General features: G+C 38.4%; 1 protein-coding gene across 9 annotated transcripts in view; it reads right to left on the minus strand.

The window, feature by feature from the left end:
- The window catches only part of LOC145252666 (cilia- and flagella-associated protein 337-like), a 482,634-nt gene that overhangs the window by 123,854 nt on the left and 332,844 nt on the right, over positions 1-25,936 (minus strand). For 8 of the 9 annotated variants that reach the window (XM_080112440.1, XM_080112445.1, XM_080112443.1 and 5 more), the window contains one exon: positions 36-302. The exons of the other annotated variant lie outside the window; for it this stretch is intronic. In XM_080112440.1, the coding sequence (XP_079968566.1) occupies positions 36-302 (267 nt within the window). The remainder of the gene's footprint in view (positions 1-35; positions 303-25,936) is intronic. 9 annotated transcript variants of the gene reach the window in all.

The following is a 25,936-nucleotide window of genomic DNA, read 5'->3' on the forward strand; positions in this document are numbered from 1 at the left end:
CTATTTTTATTTTGGAGAATGGAAATAAAGTTTACCTGTTTAAATAACTGGTTATAAAGAGCACAAGAGAGTGGCGAATCATGCGTGGTAGTTTTAGTTATCTTGCGCTTAGTGGTGTTTCCCAGATTCAGCTGACCTATATAGTCATTGCACGTCACGAGCAGACCGCATTGTGTTGGAATAGTTAACAGGCAGATTGGGAATTGACCATGATCTGGCATTCGGCCATGCATGCTACTTGGAAATTTCATCGTTACAGTTTGAAGAAGTTTATTCTCATGGAGATCCCACACCTTTATAACCTAGAAAAATCCAGGGATAATAGCATTAATCAGATGAAGAGTATTGAAATTTTCGAACTAATAGCTTTATCTTGTGGGTGCGATGCTTTTATAAATGTCCATATCATTATTATAATATTGTCTTTCATTATTATATTCATAAATCATACCGATTGTGCGTAGAGTTCTAAGTTTGCTTAATGTATCAATTATGTTGACTATTTACCCGTATTTTGAGATTTCTCCCATATAAATTACATTAATAATATTGTTCGTAGCTATCATTTTAGATCGGTTTTACTTTTAATGATGAGAAATTCAATGGATAGACTGAACTCTGTTTTAGTGAAAAGTCCTTTACTCAATAGAAAAAAATCCAAGTTAATTAGAGAAGAAACAATACAAACTTGTAATACGGAACAGTAAAAACATAATTATAAAATAAAGTGATTGAGTAGATTTTTTATTGAAATATTTCAAATATAAAATATTGAAATATTTCAAATATATAATATTAAAATATTTCCAACATAATATTGAAATATTTCCAATATAAAATAGAATAATTTCTCATCAAAGTAACCATGTTATTTAAGAATTTAATAGAAATTAGAAAATATTGTTTTTCTGGAATTTGTAAATTCGGTACATCGTTTCAGCATTATAAAATCAAACATTTTCCATGAAATAAGAATCAAAATGTCTTCCCAGAGGATTTGTCATATTAAGTTGTGAAGAAATTTCTTGTAGAATTTTTAATTTTGATTTCAAATGATGCATTTTCAAATAGGTTTTCGTTATTATACCTTTACTTTATATATCATTTTAAAGAACGTTTTTCGTTCTTATCTAATCGTTTTAATTACAGACGTCTTAAAACAATTGTCTTCTTTTCAGAACGTTGAATACAAGATTAAAAAAGTAAATTCTCACAATTTTCTTATTTCAATTCATGCTAGGTCGAAAAGCTGCTAAAACAGTTCGCGATATAAACAAAGCGTTCGACGCAGGAACCATCACCGAACGCATAGCACAATGGTAGTATAAGAAACTTTGTGGCGGCGACGAGAGTCTTGAAGATGATGAGCATAATGGTCGGCCATCGGATGTTGACAATAATCAATTCAGAGCCTTAGTCGAAGCAAATCCACACACAACTGTTCGAGAACTTACTTCTGAATTAAACATAACGTATACAACGATTACCTTCCACTTGATTCCAAGATTGGAAAGGCCAAAAACTTGATAAATGGGTGCCTCACGAATTGAACGGCAACCAAAGAAAAGCCTATAAAGTGTCATTTTGCCTTCTTTTACACAAGAACGCCTCGTTTCTCGATCAGTTTGTGACTTGCAATGAAAAGTGTGTTCTTTACGACAACCGGGAATGCTCAGCTCAGTGGTTAGACGCTGGCTTCACGAAGCCAGAGTTGCACCAGAAGAAAATGCTGACTGTTTGATGGTCTGCGACCAGTCTCATCCATTACAGATTTTTGAATGTAGGCGAAACCATTACGGCGGAGAAATAGTGTCAACAAATGGGTAAAATACATTAGAAACTTCGGCAACAACACAAAGTATAGACCAACAGAAAAGGTCTAATTCTCCTCCACGACAATGCCCGATCGCATGTTGCTAAAGAATCCCTTTGGAAGTTGAACAAATTGGGCTATGAAACTCTGCCTCATCCGTCATACTCTCCAGACCTCTCAACTACCGACTACCACTTTTTCAAGCATCCTGACAACTGAGAAATACTTAAAAAAACCTAAGCGATATGAAAACACCTTCAGCGTCTTCATCGCCATCAGAACACAAGATTTTTACGCTACTGACATTAATACATTTGCTTTGAGTTGGCAAAAGTTTATTCTGATGGTGATTATTTCGATCAATAAATTTTTGCTTTAGCCGAGATATGTTCATCTTAATTTAAAAGTTTAAAACCGCAAGAACTTTTTTGTCAGCCTGATACTTTTTATTGTATATAATGCTCGTCATCTAGTGGCGTTTTCACAAGGGAATATATTATTACATCATCAGTGTATTAAAAGGGAATATATTATTACATCATCAGTGTATTAAAAAAAAAACAAATCAAAGCACATGAGTTGTCTGACAGCCATGTAAAGAGTTTGGAGTGCAATTTTGGTAATAGTTTAAGTAATAGTTTAAGTAATACTGAATTCCTTCTTGAAGACTAGCTTTATAGAATACTAGCAGGCCGCCTGACAGTCGTAAAATATGCATAAATATTATATTTTAGTTTATGCAGATTTCATTTTTATTATGGAACTAATTCTCTGTTGATTATTATCCAATATGTAGCAATGATTTCAAAAATTATAAAAAATATGTCTTGGGTACCATCCATTAGAATCGAAAGCAGAACGCTTGGCCTCAGTCCTTATGTGACCCAACCGGCTATGATAGTCGAAAATTTCCCCAGAAGAGGGCTTATGAGAACTGAATTAGAGCTTTTATTTATGTGAACGATCCCGAGGTACTACAAGTTAAAAAGCCGAGGTACTACTAGTTAAAAAGCGGCTTTTTTGCTGATACAAAATACATGAAGAAAAAAAAAACAGTTGCGGGAACATTAATAATATTGTTTGTGAATAATGTGTGTTGTCTAACCATGTTTTGTCTAGAGGTGACCTTAAATGTCAAGGCCAACATTGGCTTGTGTGGGAACCCAGATAATGGAAATGTTTTTTTGCTGCCGAAAAATCACCTAATTAATATGCATAGGTGAAGTAATCAAGGCGAATCAGAGTATGGCGTAATGAACGAAAATTGGTTGGATGGGAAACCCAGACCAGCCTGAACCTTACCCACCCTTCATTTAAAAGGAGCCACATAGCGAGTGTGAGTTAGTTGTTGGTCAGTTGTTGATGATGGGAGTTCGCAGTTACCGTGTGCCACCATCCCATGCAAAATCACCCCATTCACTGACCGACTGATAAGGAAAAAATAACTGCAGATAAATGATACTAAATTGAAGTAATCTTTTTTCAGCGAACAGCCAGCCAAGAAGAGCAGATGGCTCAACTACCGCCCAGCATACGGTCCCCAGCATCACATCAACCCTGTCAGTGTAGAAACGGCTGACACTGTGCTATTTGACTTTTGTGAGTGTTCGAATCGGAACCAGCTAGGACTATACTTGTGACGGATGAACACCACTATCTTCCTTGTTAGCTGGAGGAGGCCAGGTCTTCATATTATATTGGCGCTTTTGTAACTAGGATATGATCCATAGGGAACTTCATAGTGGGGCGTTTAAGTGAGAAATGTTGATGCTTTTAAATTGCTGAACGAGCTTAGTTGTGTATTAAGATAAAGGATTAGCGTTTGTAAGTACAATTTTATTAAGTGGTGATAGCATTTTAAAAAAGGTTGAATTTATTTTATATTATATTGTTGTTAATCGATTGATGCCCTTAAATTACTGAACGAGCTCAGGTGTGTGTATTAAAATGAAGGATAAGTGTTGTAAGTACAGTTTATATCAAGGGAATGGCATTTTGTCAAAAAAAGATTGTATATTATTTTCTTGTTAATCGATTAATACCTATGAATTGCTGAACGAGCTAAGTTGTGTAATATTGTTTTAAGTAGAATGTTTTAAGAGGGGATAGTATTTTGAACAATAAAAACGGTTAATTTGTTGTATATTATTTTGATACGATTTCTGAACGAGCTCGGTTGTGTATTAAAATATTTGCTTTGTACAGTTTCTTAAGAAGGGATCGCATTTTGAAATAGAAAGTTTTAATTTGTTGTATATTATCTTTGTCGTAGTCGATTGATGCTCTAGAATTGAATCGATCGAGCTCATGTGTGTATTAACATAAAGGATTGGTGTTGTAAAGTTTTTTAAGAGAGGGTTAGAATTAGGATCGCATTTAAAAAAAAAAAAAGTTGAATTGTTTTTGTTTTTTACGTAGTAGTCACCACTTATCAAGGTCCGGTGGCCACTCGGGAATAAGGGTTATTGCGTGTACAGTAATCAATGGGATACTATCGTAGTAATCATTAGTAATGGAGATTTGATAAAGTGTCTTACTTAAGGGGGGTGGTTATCAGGAATCTAAACACTGGACTTGAAAACATCCAAGTTGTAGTCAGGCGGGAAACAGACAAACGGAAGAGAATTCCACAGGCGTGCACTTCTAAGAAAGAAGCTTTGTTCGTGGAGGCTACGTTTTGATTTAGGCACAGATAAAGAATGGGGAAAATTATGGACAGTGGTTTCAGCTAGACGGGTGTTTTTCATAAAAGATTGGCGAGGGAGGACTCAGACGAGTAATTGCCATGGAAATAATGATAAAACAAAGACAGGCTCGCAACGTCTCTTCTGTGGGAGAGAGGTTGCAGGGAAAAGAAAAGGGCATCCCCCACTAAGCTACGAAGTCTATTTTGTACTCTGCCAAGGCAGGACAGGCTGTTTTTAGCAGCTCCTACCCAGATATGGAAGCAGTACTCCATCCTTGGACATACTTGGCTTTTATATAGATAGAGAATTGCATCAGCAGTGAGATATCTACTGGAGCGGTAGAAGGATCCCACCATTTTCCCAGCAACCTTGGCAACAGATTTGATGTACGTGTTTCATTTCAGATCAGGAATAAAGGTCAATCCCAGAAGCTTGTCAAAACATGGAGCTTCCTCAAGACGAGAGCCACCCATTTCAATTGATGACAGATGGGGATCAGAGCGTTGATGATGTAAAGATAGAAGCTTGGTTTTTAGATGCATTAAAAGTAACCAGCCACCTCTTCCCCCATTGTACCACCCATTCAAAATAAGACGAGAGAGAATAAGGGAGAACTTTGGCATTTACGGCCTTTGATGTGTTGCCATAGATGATCGTGTCATCAGCATAGATGTCAACGAATGATTTAAGTATGTGTTTTGGGAGATCATTGATGTAGACCAGGAAGAGAGTTGGGTCCCTGATGGACACCAGCATTAATACTTTGAGCTTCTGATTTCTGCCCATCAACCACTACTCTTATGAGCCTATCAGAGAGAAATGATTTAATAATTGAGAAAACATTTTCAGTTATACTGTAGCTGGCAATCTTGTGAAGTATCCCGTACCTTATCGAAGGCCTTTGATATGTCAAGAGCAATTGCCCTAGAAAGGAAGCTTTGTCGAGAGATTCACTAATCCTATGAGATATAACCATTAGCACATCTGCTGTAGATCTTGCATGTCACTAAGAAGGTTATTTCTGCTGAGGTGGATGACTACTCCTTTATTTAATATGGATTCTAGCAACTTACTCATGACACACAGGAAACTTATTGGTCTGTACTGAGAGGGGGATGACTTATCACCTGAATTCTTAAATACAGGGCATACTGATGAGGTATTCCAAGGTGTTGGGAAGCAATTCTCCTTAAGACAACGCTTAAACAGTTTTGTAAGTATGGGGGCAAGTCCTGGTTGAAGCTTTTTCAACACTATAATTGGAATGCTGTCAGGGCCAGTTGCTTTACTGGAATCAAGGTTCTTGATTAGCTTGGCAACATCATGCACAGATATTTGTATGCTGCATAGTGTGTTGTCTGTTATAGGAGGAAATACGGGGAGTTGATAGCCTTGATCGCATAGGGTAGAATTAGCTGCAAAGTTCTTGGCAAATAGTTTGGCTTTGTCTGATGCTGACAAGATGACCTCAGGTCCATTGATGATGGTTGGGATAGAACACACGCTTCTGTTCAGGATCCTGTTTGCCAAAATTGGTGGGAACCAAGCCTCTGCTCAGCTACTTTGTATTTAACGGACTGAGCATATAGCTCTGTTGCATTTTTTGTTACTCTTTTACAGTGGTTGCTGGCAGTCCTGAAAGCAGCTTTAGTCTCAGTACATCTATTACGTTGGTAGCTATGGAAAAAGTTATTTTTGTGCGTGATGGCAGCAGCATATTCTGGGGAGAATCATGGCTGGCTGTTAGGTTTTTGTTGGAATATTTTTGATAGTATGAATCGGTCTATGCCTACAATTAACCATTCGGTCAAGTCTAATGCTATAGAGGACACATCCTTTTTAAACATGGTAGATCAGATATAAATGTACGGAAGCTATCCCAGTCAGCATTAGAGTATCAATATACTGTACGGTTGAGAGGTACGTCTAAAGGCTTATTACATTTCATTTTTATCTTAACTGATACAATCGAGTGGTCAGAAGATCCCAGAGGAGATAAAACGCAACATAAACATAGCTCAGGGGAAGTTGTGAGAAAAAGGTCTAGAAGGCTTGCATACTGACCGGTAATATCGGGCACATGCTTAACTGATTATTGCTCTTGAATTGCTGAATGAGCTCAGTCATGTATTAAGATTGTAGGCTGATCAGCTAACAGGGCGCATTGATTCATCTGTTCCCTTAAGACTTGAGGAAACGTCAGTCAATCAGAACCGGAACTTCAGCCAAGCAACACCTCTTCTCTCATTCCCTGTCCACTGGAAATCTTGCTCTAGCATCGACGGCCTCCACTGGAGACAACTGTTATTAGCTGTGGACGACACAGTACTGACTGACCGATGACGACGATCTCAAAAGTAACTTCATGTTCCTTCTTTCTTTTTCGCAATCCGACCTGCCACTTCCTACTACCAATAAATATTCTAAGTTTTTATTGTAAAAAAAATAAAGACACACACACATGTAGTGTCCACATTTTTACCACTGCACTTCCTTTTAAAAGTATAGTTTTCTATTTTATTGTAAAATCTTTTTTTTTTTTCGCCTCTTATAAAGTATATTCTCTCTTATTTTTGTTTCTGACTTAATATGTTTCTTTTTCCTCCATGTGGTCCTACGACAATGTTCTTTCTGTATTTCGGATAGTTGATATTTTTTTGTCTGCTGTCACTTTCTATACATATATATATATATATATATATATATATAAAATAGTTGCTGCAAGCCTTCGCAATGATGACATAGCCTAACAGCATCTTGCCTTCACCTATGGACCCAACCACTCGTGAATATGGCCATTGAGAACCTCGCTCACAAGGTAAAATAACTTGGCAAGCTGGAGCTGCAGTTGTGCAGGCGCCGACTCCAGACTAACTCTTTACCTTCAGAGGCGCTACCGTCGCCACCGCCGCCATTCAAACAAACTAGAACTGTGCTTTTATCATGGTCGCTTTGGTATGGAGGTGCGAAGATGCAAGATGCTCTGTTCATTCAAAAAACAGGAAAACTAAGGTCAGGGGAGTTAGGCATGGCAGGCTCTCCATGGGATGTTTACAACAACCGTGTCTATTTTATCACAGACTTCCGTTTTAGTGTGAAAAATAACTTTTTTTCTTCTCTTTAAATGGACTTTTCATTGCAAGTAGATTGTGCATGTAGCAATTGCACCTGGAGAACCGAATTCAAGCGGAAGGATGAAAATTGGTGCCCAAACAAAGTTCCTTAAGCTATAAGGCCTGTGAGGCCTTTAAACATTACGCATTTTTCCTAGTAATTAATTTTTAAAAAATTTATTTCGCTGAGAGGAATTTTGGGGTGGGGGGAGGCATGAACTCGGGAACATTTAAGAGGAGAAATTAATGACTGCACGGTGGAAAATTAGTTTTAGTTTTCATTCCTTTTGGTGTTGAAAAGTTGCTGTTGCATTTCCTTCAGATAGACTTTTTGCCGTGATTGTATCGTGGGGGTAATGTTCGCGCTGGAGTTGATACTTAACTTAAGGGGAGATGACTCTGAGGATGGGAATAGCCAATCGGGAACTGAAGTAACCTGAATTTTTGGAAATCATAAAGAACCAATTGTTTTTTTTTGTTTTTTATTACCCACGGAATCGGCTTCAGGGTTGGTGTGAAGGGGGCTGTTGCTGTAATGTATGCTGGATGGTCACTGGTATGGGCCCAGCCGGGGGTCGTCCAGTCGCAGAGGCAGCCTATTCACCCCCTCCGGCACATTGCCGTCGATGTGGGTGTGGTTAGGTCTGGTGTACGGAAACAGAGGTAAGCCCGCTAAGGATAGTATGTATGCTGCTGGCAAGGATGGTATGGTTTGTAAGGGGATGGATGAAGTTGGTTGCACTGATGACAAGACTGGCCCCGGTCCAACCCCACCTCCAATCCAGATGATACAAACTGAAGAAAAACGCAGTCCTGGATGTCGAACCGAAGGGAAGAAGCGCAAGCGTCGGAAACTTTCCCAAAAAGAGGAAATGTGGAATTAATCCATGGACAACGCCTATATTTTTTTTCTTTTCTTTTATCTTTCTCTTCTGTTGCAGGGTGCTGACCAATGAACTATTAGAGAAAGAGAACCGAGCGTGAGCGAATAAGGTGAAGAAAGGAAAAATGGTAGTGCATACCCAGAGTAAGACAAGGGACTTGCTATCCTGAGTTTAATTGGACCTGGTGAAACTCTAAGTGCAGAAGGTTGACTACATTATGAATTCTTTTTTTTTAAGTGAAAACTATCGAATAAGTTTTGTGAAATGAAGCCCAAGGGGAATAACTTTTGTGATTATTAACTTTTTTGTTTTTTGTTTTTGTTTATTTTGTTGAAATCCAAAATATTGAAAAAGGGAAATAGCTTTTGTAAACCCTTGATTGAAAAAAATCTGAATTAATTTTACTGTGAATTTTTTTTTAAAACAGGGGAGAAAACTTTTATGAGCTTTTGAAAAAAGAAACGAATTTTAAATAGCTTTGAATAATGTTGGTGAATGAAAAGAATATGGAATTCACGAACTGAGAAAGAATTGAGTGACCGTTGTTGATTAAAAAAAAATCTTGCGTTATTATGGTAAATTGTGAGAAAAAAGGAACTTTCATGGTGCATAAAAGAAAAGAAAAAAAAAAGAGACTGTTTTCTTAATGATTCTGAATGAACTTTCTGATTTTTTAATTCTTTTTATTGACTTGTTGGTGAATTCTTGTAAAAAAGGAGGAGAACTCTCGTTTGTAGGGTGGCTTTAAGACTATGTGTATGCTATCTTTCTTGATAGGTAAACCAACGATGGAGAAGGAAACATGCGAGGAGTGGAGTGGTGTGTTTGGCTTAGACCTATTAGTCCCGTGGGGAGCAATGTGTCTAAGAGGAGGCGAATATGACGTGACCATCTAGAGGAGCGATATGTCTCCCCCATTGGAGAGATTAAGATCCCCTAAAACACTGAGTAAGGCCGGGTATGCTGAGATTGTCTGTTAAACATTGATTGAATCTCGGACAGCGGCAGGTGATCTGTAAAAAGATACTCTCCAGCTAAACTTGTCTATGGAGTACCTCTATCGTTGCTAGGTCAAATGCTGATCCTGATAGAATTAACAATAACCAATTCAGCTCTGTATGTTGACAGACTGTGAGCTTATTTTAGTAAGCTCTCACCGATGCACACTAGGGAACAGACAATAAAATCATCGATCCCAAAGGACATTTCATCTTGGACTCACGTTTTTCTAAGAAAGGACGCCGTGAAAGCCTCTCTATCTTATACTGGCCTCATCACGTGCTTTCATGTACTGATAAACTTTTCATCTTAGATATCAGTGGTAAAAGAGTGTCTCTATTGACAGAGTAAAAGAAAAAGAGCCTTCCTGGACACAAAAACACGTGCTACACTTTCCCCCTACTTACACACAGCATCAAAATACACATATACCTAAAGTGAGTACTCCATCCAAAGACAATTATGTAACCACCACACATGCAGTGGTCGTAGAGTACATTGGCCAAAGAAATTATTTAAGACTTTGTACGTATAATATGGCTTTGTACACTTTCTGCTTGGATTTTTCAAAAAAAAATCCCCCAAAACAGAACTTTTCACAAGACATTTTTCTTTTCCAAAGAAATAACATATTTTTCTTCTTCTGCAGGAAAACCAGCTTTTCACAGAAAAGCAAGAACATTTTTTCACATAAAATATTGTAAACTTATTGTACTAGGTGACGACTACTTTTCTTCACTGTCGGCTTTCTGCCTAAGCAGGGGGTGATGTAGCAGTTACAGAGAACTATTTTCTTTGGTGAATCAATGCCCCCCCCCTCTGAGTTTTTTGACCACAGGCTGATCTATCAGCTAACAGGGCACATTGATTCATCTGTTCCCTAAAGATTTGAGGAAACGTCAGTCAATCAGGACTGGACCTTCAGCCAAGCAACACCTCTTCTCTCGTCCACTGTCGACTGGACATCTTGCTCTAGCATCGACGACCTCCACTGGAGACAACTCTTATTAGCTGGGAACGACACTACTGACTGATCGACGACGACCTCAAAAAGAACTTTCTATTTCTTCTTCCTTATTCGCAATCCGACCTGCCAGTTCTTACTACCAATAAATATTCTATGTTGTTATTGTTAAAAAGAAGTTGTTCTTTTGTGCTGTGTTCTTTGATATATTTTATTAGGAAGGTAAAACATTTACCTTTTCTAAAAGATAAAAGATTAGTGTTGCAAGCACATTTTTTTTTTTTTTTTTAGAGCAGATCGCATTTTGGATAAAAAGGTTGAATTTGTAGTATATAATTTTGCTTTTGATGCCCTGGAATTGCTAAACAAGCTCAGTTAATTATTAACATAAACGATTAGTGTTGTAAGTACTGTTTTTTTTAAGAGGGGATCGCATTTAAAAAAAGATTGATTTTTCGTAATCGATTAATGCCCTTGAATTAATGACTGAGGTCATGTATGTATTAAAATAAAGGATTAGTGTTGTAAGTGCAGTTTTTTAAAGAGAGAATCGCATTTAGAAAAAAAAAAGGTTTAATTTGTTGTATATTATTTTTTTTGATTGATTGAGGCTCTTGAATTACTGAACGATGTTTGTCTATGTTTATTAAAGAAAAGCATTGGTACTTGCTGTGATAATTGCTTTTTTAAGCAGGGATTGCATTTTGAAATAAAAAAAAAAACAGTGTCTGAATTAAGAAAAAAGGGAGAGTTATTGATTAATAGAAAAGAGTGGCTGTCGGCTTACGTGAATCGTATTTTCGAGTTGAGAATAGTGAACGTTTTGTAAAACTCTTGATTGGGAGTTACATTGTGCAGTTTTAGTTATTCACGTTTTTGTTTTAATTTTTTTTTTACTGTTTTACATGAGTGAATCGTTGGAATTTAAAAGTGATTTTCTTTTTTGCTCTTTTTGTTTTTGTTATTTTGTGGGAAATAAATACAATTTTGTTTTGTGGGAATTAAATACAATTTTATTTTGTGGGAAATAAATACAATTTTGTTTTGTGGGAATTAAATACAATTTTATTTTGTGGGAAATAAATACAATTTTGTTTTGTGGGAATTAAATACAATTTTGTTTTGTGGGAATTAAATACAATTTTGTTTTGTGGGAATTAAATACAATTTTGTTTTGTGGGAATAAAATACAAATGAGTGTGTCAGAGGAGGACAAAATATGAGGTGTTGAATGGCGGGTAGACGCAGAGAGCAGTGAGCAGCTGGAAAGCTTCACTGGGTGGATCGACATGATCCAGGAAAGGATCGAAGAAAGGGTGGAAGATGAATTGTGATCACCAAAGGTGACCGAGGCCTTCTGGACCCTTTTGGGGAATTTAAGAATTCCCGGATTTAAGGGCGATCTGGGAGAGTTGAATGATTAGTTACAGTGACTAAATTAGTTGCAATGACTAAAAAGCAGGTGGTGTTTGAATTGCAGGATGCCTAGATGATCCTGCTAGCCACTTTAGTACTGGTGTCGCAGTTAATTAGGTAACAGTTTAAAGAACACCCTCGATTGACATGAAGCTAACTACAGTCGGCGTTGGTGAGGGAATATTCCAGTGAACAGAAGCCATCGACGCCGTGAGGAAGCTGTTCCAACTCAAACAAAAACCAGAGGAGGATATAACAGCACTGGCAGAGCGAATTTCAAGGTTAGCTAAAAGGGCCTTCTCTGACAATGCGGTAAAAGACAGTGGAGCCATCCAAGCTCTGTTGGCGGAGGTGCTTGGAGAAGCGCTGGCGGACAGAGACATTCAGGCAATCCGGTTAAATTACAGGAGGCTCTAGATTTCACTCAAGGAAGCGACTAGGTATGGATGAGATTCTAGAGCTTGTGGTTGTGGGAAGATGTTGTGGGAGGTCACCAATCCCCCAGAAGACATCGAACTGGTTAAGGGAAGTAGAACAGGAGGACGACTGGGGAAAGGAAGCCAGACCAAATGAGGAAGTCTGGGACCTTAGGTATGATCGCTATAAAGTTCCCATGGAGGCCAGGTCTGGTGTTCTTCACAAGACTATCCCACTAAATGGGGAGCACCCCAATGGGCGCTGGGACCGAATTTCGAGAAATGTGGTCAGTTCGGCCATGAATCCAAGTGGTGTAATGAGGTGGCAAGCTGCTGACTAGGGGTTAAAAAGGGTGATGACAAGATGCCCCCCCTCCGGCCTGCCAATTGGCAGAGCTTGAAAAACCGAGACTGCCCCGCCCAAGATGGAAGTATAATGTTGAGTGGCCCAAGTTGGACCCCTTCCCTGCACAAAGTGAACAAAAGACAAGAGACAAGGATTTTCTATTGCCGGCCCTCCCCCAAGGAAGGAGATATTGATACTGGGAGGGGGGAGGTTGAAGGAGCAGGGGCGAGCATTAGTGAAACCGTCAACCCTGTAATTTGTGTTTGATGCTAGTAAGCATTTAAAATTATTATTTCTGATTTGGAAATTGTGTTCGATAATACATTGTAAGCAGTTAAAATGTTTGTCTCTGATTTTGAAATTGTGTTAATAATAACTAGTAAGTAGTTAAAATGATTATTCCTGATTGTGTATTTTATTTTTAACTCTCACCATGAAGCTATAAACTAATTATTCTGATTTTTGGAAAAAAAAATGTAGTCGTCTGCATGTTGTTGTTTTTTTAGTTCTTAATGATAATTGGAGGGTCGACAAATTGATCTAGAGAAGAAAGATAATAGTAAATAAAAATAGAATGCTAATAATATATATTGTTAACCGTGTGTATCGCTTTATTGCAGGTCAATATTATTTTAATTTTGAAATTGCTATGAAATGCAGAGAAGTGAAATTTGGTACACTGGAAGAGCATAACGAGGTGCCTTATTTGAACAAATATTTTGAAAATTATGCTATTTTTCTATTTTCTGGATATTTTAAGTGTGTATCACTTTATTGCAGGTCTCCCAACATGCCTAGAAAGGGTTGATTGACAGCTAATGAAAAGGAACGTGTTGTTGCAGGCCTTGCAAAAGGTTTATCTCTCGTAGATCTAGCCAAGGAGCTTGGAAGAGATCAAAGAACATTGTCTTCATTCGTTGAAAATCCAAACATCAAACCAAGGAAGGACAAAAACACAAGAAAGTCAGTTTCTGCTCGTGATGTTAGAAAAATTCGTTGTCAACTTATCAAGCAGCCGGGCAGCAACAGCGCTGCTATATTTGACAAGGCTGGAATACCTTCCTTGTCCAGAAAGACAAGCTGTAATGTCTTAAACGAAATTGCTATAAGCATTAAGCGCATAGTATGACCTGTTTTAAACAAATTCATAAGGAAAAACGTTTGGCTCAGAAATACATGAAAACGAGCTTTGAAAATGTTCTTTTCACCGATGAGACCAGACACAACCCTTGATGGACCAGATGGGTGGGCCAAAGTTTGGAGTCCTCTTCGATTCCCTACCCCTTATCAATTCCGTCGTCAACAGTGTTATGATTTAATTTGTTGTTAAGAGTTATCCCCCTTGGGATTGACATTCATAATAAAAGCGCCCTCTGTTTCATTTTCCCGCTCGATCCTTTCAAGGGCGTACGTGTATTTTACAGTTAATAAAACCTTTCTAAAAGGCAATTCTTTACTTACTGATACTATTCACTTCAATTTTATTAACTGTAAAAAAAAAAAAAAAAAATAATGGATCGAATCTTACGTCCCGACAGATTCGAGGTGGAACCTACATGCCCTAATTCCGAAAAATCCTATAGGCATTGGAAATTAACCCTCCAGAATTATATCCGCTCACATTATTATGTGGATTAATCGAAAACACTTCAGATAATTTCTTTGCCTTGATCAATTGTATTTCAGCCTCTGTTTTCGATTTAATAAGCGATAAAACCGACTACGATAGTGCATTAAGAACATTGGACGCCGCTTATTTAAAACCCGAAAATATTGTTTATAATAGATATCGATTGATGACGACGAAGCAACAAACAACACAAAATATAGATGCCTTCATACTACAATTGGAAATGCTTGCCAAAACATGTAACTTCGAAGCGGTTTCTGCTGAAGAAAACAAAAATCAATACATTCGGGAAGCTTTCATCGGCGGAATTTCTTCTTCGTCCATCCGACAACGACTGTTAGAAAAACCCATCCTGACTTTACAAGACACATATGCCACGGCCAGATCTCTTGAACAAGCAGAAAAGCATTCGATAAGCTACGCAAATAACTTTACTGTAGCAGCTACAAATAATCCTTCGGGCTACAATCGTATAGCTGTGACTAAAGAAAATATGCATCCAAAAGGGGTTTGTTTTTTCTGTGGAAAATCACGTCATCCTCGATATTTATGTCCTGCACGAAACGCCGAATGTAAAAAATGCAAAAAAAAAAAATGGTCATTGGGCTAAAGTGTGTAAATCTTCTATTTCTAACACTCATACTGCTGTTCTTTATGACGACTCTGACTACCCCTCACCTTCTCTATCCTGACTAGGAACTAACTCCAAAGATGTCACATTCACTCAATGCCAAATTAACGGGCACTTCGTGAACGCTATGGTGGACTCCGGCAGTGTAAAAACATTCATTAATGAAAATACTGCTAAAAAACTTAAACTCTTCACAATACCTAAAAACAAAACTATAGCTCTGGCTGCTTCCGATCAACATGCTAAAATAACTGGCGAAGCTGTCGTGGATTTAATACTGAAAGATAAAACCCATTCTGGAATAACAATTGAAATCATTGAAAACCTTTTCATTGATTTAATAATCGGAAAAGATATTTTAAAAAAATATAAAAAAGTAACACTTAAATTCGACGGTCCTAGAGACAAACTTATAATTGGAGCTATAAACACGAATAATTTTTTTCCTACCATAAACGTTCCACCCCCTCCTCTCTTTTCTAATCTTTCTCCTCATACTACTCCTATTGCGACAAAATCCCGACGTTACACTTTTGCCGCCAACAAATTCATAAAAGAAGAGACTGCTAGAATGTTGAAAGAAGGCATAATTGAACCTTCGATATCTCCGTGGCGAGCGCAGGTTCTTGTAACTTCGAATAAGAATCATAAGAAAAGAATGGTAGTCGACTACAGCGATACCATCAATAGATTCACGGAACTAGACGCTTACCCAATGCCTAATATCAATAAGATGGTAGACGACATCGCTCAATATAACATCTTCTCTACTCTCGACCTAAAATCTGCTTATCACCAAATACCTATAAATCATGCTGATCGTAAATTCACTGCGTTTGAAGTAAGTGGCAAACTTTTTCAATTTACTCGTCTTCCTTTTGGCGTCACCAATGGAGTAAGTGCTTTCCAGAGGAGCATAGACTATATTATAGAAAAAGAAAATCTAACCGATACCTTTGTGTATGTTGATAACGTAACTATATGTGGGAAAAATCAAGAAGAACACGATTACAATCTTCAAAAATTCTACAAAATTGCTAAACAATATAACATCACTTTAAATGAAAATAAAAGCATAATTTCTTCTAGTTCTATTACTCTACTCGGCTACACCATAGAAAATAATCAAATAGCTCCCGATTATCAAAGACTAAAACCATTACTCGAAATGCCACCTCCGCTGAATCTTAAATCTCAAAAAAGAATAGTTGGAATGTTTTCCTATTACTGCAAATTCATTAAAAAATTTTTTGATAAAATTTTATTACTAAATCAAAACAAAGAATTTCCACTACCTCCATCTGTATTAAAATCTTTTCAAACATTGAAAAATGATCTAAAAGACGCCACTTTAATAACGGTAGATCCAAATAAAGAATTTGAAGTAGAAACGGACGCTAGTAACTATTGCATTGCTGCAACACTAAATCAAGAAGGTCGTCCTATTGCATTTTTTTCAAGAACTCTCAATACTAACGAAATTAAGCACCATGCAGTAGAAAAAGAGGCAGCCGCTATTGTAGAAGCTCTCCGTAAGTGGCGACATTTTCTACTTGGCAGGCACTTTAAAGTCATCACAGATCAGAAGAGCATCAGCTTCATATTCGACAATAAAAGAAAATCTAAAATTAAGAATGACAAAATATGTCGTTGGCGTATAGAATTATCCCAATACAATTTCACTATAGTTTATCGACCTGGACCTGAAAATATTGCTGCTGACACATTCTCTCGCATCTCTGCTCTTACTTACAATCTACAAGATCTTCGTGATTTACATAAACAATTATGTCATCCTGGTGTTTCAAGATTAAGCCATTTTATAAGAACGAGGAACCTCCCTTTTACTTTGGATCAAATTAAGAATATTACTGACTCTTGCTCATCCTGTCAATTACTGAAACCCAAATTCGCCAATACCAATGGAGGGACTCTCATTCAAGCCATATTACCTTTTTAACGATTAAATCTTGATTTTAAAGGCCCTCTACCTACTTCTATACATGGCAACAAATATCTACTTACTCTAATTGATGAATATTCCCGTTTTCCTTTCGCTTTTCCTTGCAGAGATATGACAAGCAAAACCATTATCCACTGTCTAAACAAACTCTTTTCAATTTTTGGTTTGCCTGACATGATACATACTGACCGTGCTTCTGATTTCTTAGCAAGAGAAATAAAGGATTTTTTACACAAAAAAGGAATTGCTACTTCTAAAACAAGTAGGTATCATCCTGAAGGTAATGGACAGATTGAAAAACTCAACGGTACCTTATGGAAGGTCATTCAAACAACATTACATTCTAATCAAATGAAACTACCTTATTGGGAAGACATACTACCGGACGCACTTCATTCAATTAGATCATTACTTTGTACTGCCACTAATATGACTCCCCATGATAGACTTTTTAAATATAGTCGTAAATCTGCTTCCGGAATTTCAATTCCTTCTTGGGTTAAACCAGGCCCAATATATATTAGAAACCACACTAAAACAAGTAAACATGACCCTCCTGTAACGCCTGCCACCCTAATAGATGTCAACCCCCACTACGCTTATGTTCAACTACCTTCTGGTACTGAAACCACTGTCAACGTTCGAGACTTAGCTCCAAACTCATCAAATGAAGAAAACTCTAATAATAATCCTACTACTTCAGAGACTTTATTTGAACCTTCTACTAATGAAAACATTGGTCATGAGGAAGACAAAAATCAATCGTCTGATCTTGAAGAAAATCAGATTTCACTAAAAAATAATACTGAAAATCAGCATTCCTGCCAATCTGTGCGGAGGTCGTCCCGAGTTCGACAATTCCCTAGTAAATATAAGGATTTTGTGACTAAATACTGAAAAAACTGCAGTTTGGGTTCATATGTTATTTGTAAATAAAATGATTCTTATGTGATTGTAAAAAAAAAAAAAAAAAAAAAAAAAAATTTGTCTATAATTAATTACCCCTTACTTGAATACTTTAGGACGGGGAAAATGTTATGATTTAATTTGTTGTTAAGAGTTATCCCCCTTGGGATTGACATTCATAATAAAAGCGCCCTCTGTTTCATTTTCCCGCTCGATCCTTTCAAGAGCGTACGTGTATTTTACAGTTAATAAAACCTTTCTAAAAGGCAATTCTTTACTTACTGATACTATTCACTTCAAACAGGGAGGTGGAAGTGTCATATTTTGGGCTGGAATAATTTGTGATTAACTCATTGGACGATTTCAAGTGCTAGAAAGGGTCAAACTGATAAGCCAGTCTTATATTTTATTTTAAATGAGCAATTGTCACCATGGCTTGGTGACCTTCCATTGACGCGTCACTGCAAATTGATTTTTATGCACAACAATGCACCATCCCACTCAGCCAACGTTATTAGTGACATGACCGCCTTGTTCTCCAGATATAAACCCAATTGAGCAGCTCTGGTCAATAATAAAGATGATAGTTTATGAAGGAGGTGTCCAATTTTCGTCAAAGGATGAACATTGGAGGAAGATTTTGGAAGTTTCCTATTGCATTACACCATCTCAAATTGGCCGATTGACATCATCAGTTGACAAGCGGTTGTTCAAAGTGATTTTGAAGCATGGTAGTTATGTTGATAAATAACTATTTCCTTGCACAAAACAATGTGAAATCGTTCTTGTTTTAAACTAATATTGTTATGGATATGTTTTTTATTTCCTATAAAGAGAAATATGAAGTTAGAATATTGTTTTATTACTGAAAATATACATTTTTAGACACTTGGAATAAAGTGATACACACTTAAAATTACCAGAAAATAGAAAAATTAGCATGACTTTCAAAATATTTGTTCAAATTTCCATAAAAATCAGAGAGTTAAGGCACCTTATCAGTGTACCTTTCAGGGTACCAAAATTTACTTCTCTGCGTTTCATAGCAATTTCAAAGGATGGAGTACTGCTGCCACATCTGGGCAGGAGCTGCTAAAAACAGCCTATTCTGCCTTGACAGAGTACAAAATAGACCGTGGTTTAGTGGGGGATGCCCTTTTCTCTTCCCTGCAATCTCTCTCCCACAGAAGAGACGTTGCGAGCCTGGCTTTGTTTTATCGTCATTTCCATGGTAGGTGCTCGTCTGAGCTCCAATCCCTCGTCCCCCCTCGCCAATCTTTCATGAGAAACACCCGTCTTGCTGAAACTACTGTCAAAAATTTTCCCCACTCTTTATCTGTGCCTAAATCCAAACGTAGATTCCATGAGCAAAGCTTTTTTCTTAGAACTCCACGCCAGTGGAACTCTCTGCCGCTTGCATGTTTCCCACCTGACTACAACTTGGGCATCTTCAAGTCCAACATAAACAAACTCCTGACAAACCGCCCCCTTAAGTAAGACACTCTATCAAAACCCTCAATACTAATGATTACTATCTCATTGGTTACTGTACACACAATCACCCTTATCCCTGAGTGGCCTTCGGGCCTTGATAAGTGGTGACCACCATGTAAAAAAAAAAATAAAACAATATTGACCTGCAATAAAGCGATACACAAAGTTTAGATGCGTTCTGATGCTGTTCCGCTCTTGGCGATAAATTGGAGATGTTCAAACTGACGAATAGAAGCTCACTGATCGTTTCCAGGAAATAAACTGAAATAATGTATTGTAGGGAAACGTGCGACTTACCTAATTAGCACATGTGCATAGTTCAACGGGTGGGTCATGGAATGAAATGAATGAAGAAGAAATAAACAAAAATGGCTGCCTTATCTCTTTATATGCCTGCAATGTGACCACCCGACATGCAAATGAGATGCTCCTGATTGGAGATAAAAGAGGGTTGATTTTTTAGAGGGTCGTTCATTTTGAAGTTGGATTTCGAAGAAATAAGTTGAATTAGCAGAAGTTCGTTGGGAGTTGAGAGAAGGTGCGTTATGTATACAGAAGTTTGGAAGTTGGAAGTTTGGACAAAAGTGTTAACCTTACCCAGGAAATTATTGGTGTGACGGGCGGAAGAAATAACACTCAAGTTATTGAATTATAAGCTATTTCGGCTCTCGATGTGCAGTGACTCGAAAGGCAGAAAATGGACAGATTCGACTTTCGCTTGATACATGAGTTTGATGGATCTACCACTGGACTGTCTGTCGTCGAATGGGTGGAAAAGGCTGAGAAGATCTGTACACTGCAGAATTAAAGAACCAGCCACAGTCATTCCTTTGAGGTTAACTGGAGGGGACTATGCAGTCTACCAGCAACTCGGGGATTAACCAGACTGGGATACAATCAAACACAGCCTGTATACAGCGTTTGGTACAGATCCGTTTGTTGCATGGCAACAGTTCACAAGCCGGCGACTTCACCCCAAGGAAACAGTTGATGTGTACCTAGCTGACCTACGAAAGTTGTCGGTACCATTTGGTGGGGTTAACGATAAGATATTAAGATGTGCCTTTTTAGTAGGCTTACCTGAGGAGGTCAGCAGACTGTTGTGGACATCGTCATGAATTGATAACAGACGAGTTATTAGCCCGAGCTCGAAACATCTGTAAGGAACAGGACCCAATTGCAGTAGAAACTAGTATTCAACATGCAACTGTCGAACTGTATGGAAGCAATGTAGATTATCTCCCAGGTACTAATAAGCGTGTAGGCCCAGTGTGCTATAAATGTGGGGAGGCCAATCATTTTGCTAAGGATTGCCGGAGTGATAGGTGTGTATATCCACGAGCATAGAGAACAGTACAATGCTATTGTTGCAATAAGTATGGGCACATATTTCGCAACTGTTCGGGAAACGATGTTGGGGGCAAGATACTATCGCCACCCTTGCCCCTTGCCAACCAATAAACACAGGATTACCGGTCATTGGTGTTAAAATTGACGATGTGCAGTGTTCAGCACTCATAGACACGGGGTGTTCCCGGTGTATAGTTAGTGCACATTACTGTCAGATGTGGCGGGAGCAACCAGTTGGTATTATGACGATCAATGGTTTATCCCGAGCATGTTGTGGTGAAGGGACAGTCACGATCTGTACTGAGAAGGGTGACACAGCCAAAGTTGATGTTCTGGTGATGCAAGAAAACCCCCTTGGCTATGACGTTGATTGGAATTGATGCAATACAAGCACTAGGAGGCGTCATAATCACAGCGACTGGAGGTGTAATGCTTGGAGAAGGAAAAGAAGTCTGTGCAGCCATGTCTATTGAAGAAAAGGACTTCTGTGCTACGTTCGATGACAACGAAAAGGCGTGGACTGCAAAGTGGAAATGGACTATGAGCCAGGCACCAGATCGGCTGTGCAACACCATTTCAGAGTACGTAGTTTCCACAAAGAATAGGGCCGCATATGAAGAAGAACTTCAGATGTGGATTGATAACGGATGGTTAATACCGTACCCACAGCAACGTCTGGGACCACCCAAAGGATTAATTCCGCTCATGGCTGTTGAGCAACCTACTAAAGACAAAATTCCGCCTGTAATGGATTGCCGAGAATTGAATCAACATGTTGATGCTTTCACTGGAAACGCAGATATGTGTGCTGCTAAACTAAGAGAGTGGCGTCAGAAAGGGAGTAATGTAGCACTGCTGGATTTGAAGAGAGCCTACCTGCAGATACGTGTCCATGAGTTATTATGACAATTTCAGACAGTGATAATCCAGGGAAAACGATATTGTTTGACACGTTTAGGTTTTGGCCTAAACATAGCACCCTTAATAATGACAACTATTATTAAAACTGTTTTGATGCAGGATGAGACCACAGCAAAGCTGCTTCAGCTTACATTGACGACATTACGTTAATGAGGATATAATGTTTGCAGATGTGGTTCGAGCAAAACTGGAATCGTTTGGGTTAATAAGCAAAGACCCTAAGCGCCTAAAGGATGGGGTGCCCATGTTAGGCCTAGAGGTCTATGAGAAGGGCAATACTTTGCGATGGAAGCGAGGGAGCGCAATTCCAGAGTTACCCAGTGTATTGACAAGACGCATTGTGTTTTCTATTTGCGGTAAATTAGTAGGACATCTACCTGTCTGTGGATGGCTCCGATCAGCAACAGGAGTGTTAAAAAGACGAGTAACTGCAGTAACCAAAGGATGGGACGACATGGTGGATAATGATTCTTTCCATCAAATGATGGTTGAAATGTTGTCCAGAGTACATAGAAACGACCCTGCCCAGGGTGAGTGGCAAGTATCTGGAAACGAACTGAATGCATGGGTTGACACAAGTTCACTGGCTACAGGTGTCGTGTTGGAACAGTTGGATGCTGTTGTGGAAGATGCGTGCTGGCTTCGTCCGAAAAATGATGCCCAGCATATAAATTTGGCAGAACTTGATGCCACGTTAAAAGGGTTTAATCTTGCATTGCAATGGCAGGCTAAGGTTGGGCATCTCCACACTGACTCGTTGTGTGTTTACCTCTGGTTGACCGACACCTTGACTAGAAAGGCTAGAGTTAAGACTAGAGCTGCAAGTGAGATGTTAGTAAGAAGGAGACTGGCAATAATAAAGCGTATAGTTGACAAATACAGCTTGCAGGTGGACATTACCTTAGTTTCGTCGATGCAGAATTTGGCTGATAGCTTGACTAGAGTACCAAAGAGGTGGATTGATGTAAAAAGGCAGGGATATGATCCTCCACAACAGACATGCGTGCCCGTAACAGATCAATTAACACCTGACCAGATCCGTAGAATACATCAGCAGAGTGGACATCCCGGAATTCGGAGGACAACATATTTTGTCCGAAGAGTGTGTCCTTCAACTACAAGAGCATCAATCAAGGCAGCTATACGCTCGTGTGAAGAGTGTCAGCAGATTGATCCGGCACCGTCCCAATGGCAAAAAGGGAAGCTTGAGATGGAGGACAACTGGTATCGAGTAGGAATGGATGTAACGCAGGCATTTTTTGACCTTGACAGATTGTGGTCCGACACGTTTCACGATATGGCACCTGTTGACATGACAGGATGCATCTAGCATTATACGACAGTTGAGAGCTGTCTTTTTTGAACATGGTGCCCCGCTGGAAATTCTGACTGATAACACCACTACATTTCAATGTCAAGAATTTCAGAAATTTATGCAGGAATGGGGGATTAGAATGCATTATCGATGTGCATATTTTCCAGAAGGTAACGTTATAGCGGAGCAGTGTCACCGCACCATTAAAAGAATTGCGGCCAGGACACAGTGTTCTATTCCAGAAGCTGTGTACTGGTATGATGTGACACCAAAGGACGATGCAACAACAGAAACTGCACCAGCTAATGGGATTTACCGCTATGAACAGCGTATAAAAGAAATTGATGTCACACCATCAGTGGTTAGCGTTGTCAATACACCATATCAAGTGGGATGCTGGGTACACTGTAAAATTTTGCAGAGGAAAAATAGAAAAAATCATAAGTCCTCAGACCCTGTTGATTAATGATGTACCATGTCATGTAAAAGATATCCACCCCTGTTATACCTCTTCTTATTCTGAGGATAATGAGGAAGATCAAATACAGTTCAGGGATGATCCTGATCGCCTACTGCTCCTACAGGTGAGCATAGAAACACTACCTACAGAACCAGATGAGGGAATGATGGAACATACTAGTGGCAATAGTGATGAGAACGATGGACATGAGGAAGTACTACCACCAGTTCCTCATCAAAGTAACCGAGAAAGACGAATACTGTCCACCCGCCGTGATTGTGAAACACCGCCTATAGCACCACGAGAGGGAATGATGAAACATACTGAGGAAGATGGAACCGAGGAAGTGATGCCTCCGATTATTCGAAGGAGTACCCGACAAAGACGGATACTGCCCCCTTGCCCTGATTGTGAAACACTGCATAGGGAACCACAAGAGGGGATAATGGAACAGACTGGTGGCAATAACGGTGGTAATGAGGAAGATGGCAATGGAAGTGCTTCCCCCGATTCTTTGAAGACGTACCCGACAAAGACGACTGGGTCCCTCCTGCCCTGTGTGTGATCATGAGATCAGTGGGGAGAGTAGGGAAACGTGCAACTTACCTAATTAGCACATGTGCATAATTCAACGGGTCGGTCGTGGAATGAAATGAATGAAGAAGAAGAAAGAAACAAAAATGGCTGCCTTATCTCTTTATATGCCTGCAATGTGACCACCCGATATGCAAATGAGATGCTCCTGATTGGAGATAAAAGAGGGTTGATTTTTTAGAGGGACGTTCATATTGAAGTTGGATTTCGAAGAAATAAGTTAAATTAGCAGAAGTTCGTTGGGAGTTGAGAGAAGGTGCGTTACGTATACAGAAGTTTGGAAGTTGGAAGTTTGGACCTTACCCAGGAAATTATTGGTTTGGAAGTTGGAAGTTTGGACTTTACCCAGGAAATTATTGGTGTGACGGGCGGAAGAAATAACACTCAAGTTATTGAATTATATGTATAAACTGATACTTATGAGAAATCAGTTGAGAAAAATGCTGAAAAGAGAATGAAAGCAATTAAACTGATACTTGTGTGAATTATATTGAAAAAATTTGGAACCATTTGAACAAATATGTTGGAAATTAAATTGAAGATTTTTGTCGAGTATGATTTGCAGGCATTTAAACCGAGAAATAGAAATATTTTTGAACAAAAATAAAGAAAGGAATTTTTACATAAGGTAGAGAGGTAGATAATTTATACTAATCTTTAGAGAAAAAGAAATCGCCTGTACGAAGGGTGAGTGAGTGTAATATTATATGGGAATAGACAGTTAATGAGACCAGAAAAGAAAAAAAGGTAAATAGAAACTAATGACATCTAATTAAAAATAGGAAAAGAAATACATCTGTACTAAATGCTAGAAACGAAACGATTAACAACGTCTGGCTATTTGTAAATTGCATGTGAGTCCTAAAAAAGAATTTGGGACATTGACACATGTCCTCGAAGATTGAACCCCACTGAACAATTCTGAACACTCTTGGCTGTGTCCTCACCACTTGGACACACCTGGGCAAGGTTGGACGTAAGTTACTGAGTAGAATGGAAACATGGCGCTCAAAGATTGGAATTGCCAAAAAATGTGAAAATGAAGAATTATTATATATCGATTAAATTCGAGAAAATCGCAGACTAAGTTAAAAAGTAAAAATGTTAATGGGTCACGGGTCAACTTCCATAAGATTATGGTGGTGTGAAGTTGGATAAGCATGATAACAGTTCTGATTGCGATGCAGGTGGCTGTGATGTCGTGTGTGAGAAACGAGAGAGAAGGCCTTAAGGTTATCTGTACCGATGGCGAGGGTACCTCTCATCAAAACTCACTTGAAACCAATATCACCCCAACAGAGCAGATGCAGATGCTGATACCACCCCAGTGAAAGAAAGCACCCTGAGCATTATGAACCCGCGGATGAATTAATGAAGCAAATAAAATTGCTATATATAATATTTCTTATGATTTCTTTTATGATTGAACCGAGAGACTGTACTGTATGAACTTTGACTCCAAATAGAGACCATAGATCCATGGTGAGTTAATTTTAAAAAAAGAGATAATAAAAACCGAGGTAATTAAAAAAGAGATGATAAAAATAAAGAAACGGCGAATGGTTGCCCTACATAGCATTGTTTTCTTTGCTTGAAACCATTTCCTTAGTTCTTTCTGGTTCCTCTACTGTATTTGAAAAAGTATTGCAAGAGGAACTAGTTCTGAAAATGTGAAATGTGTTCTGTTGATTGGGTGCATTAAGATTCAAAGGTTATGAACGCATCTGTCTCCACTGATGGCCATACGATGTAGCAAATCTTAGTCGGATGTGTGATTTAATAACTTAAATGCAACAATAAAACTATTTTGACTACATAATATTTCTTTGATCATTAAAGCTGAATCTAATTTGTTAGTAAATAATCAAATGTCAAATGTGACAAGATATATTCTGATAAGCATTCAGTTTTAAAAAGAGAATTTTTGGCTGATGACAAATGGGCTTTTCTAAAACAGTGAAAAGAGTGTGACAGAAATGTTGCATACACGCAACCCTAAAAGCATTGGCTGCATTTTATTATCAGCGATGAAAG

Source organism: Euprymna scolopes, chromosome 29 (genome assembly GCF_053919585.1).
Source record: "Euprymna scolopes isolate OS-2025 chromosome 29, ASM5391958v1, whole genome shotgun sequence".
NCBI lineage: Eukaryota > Metazoa > Mollusca > Cephalopoda > Sepiida > Sepiolidae > Euprymna > Euprymna scolopes.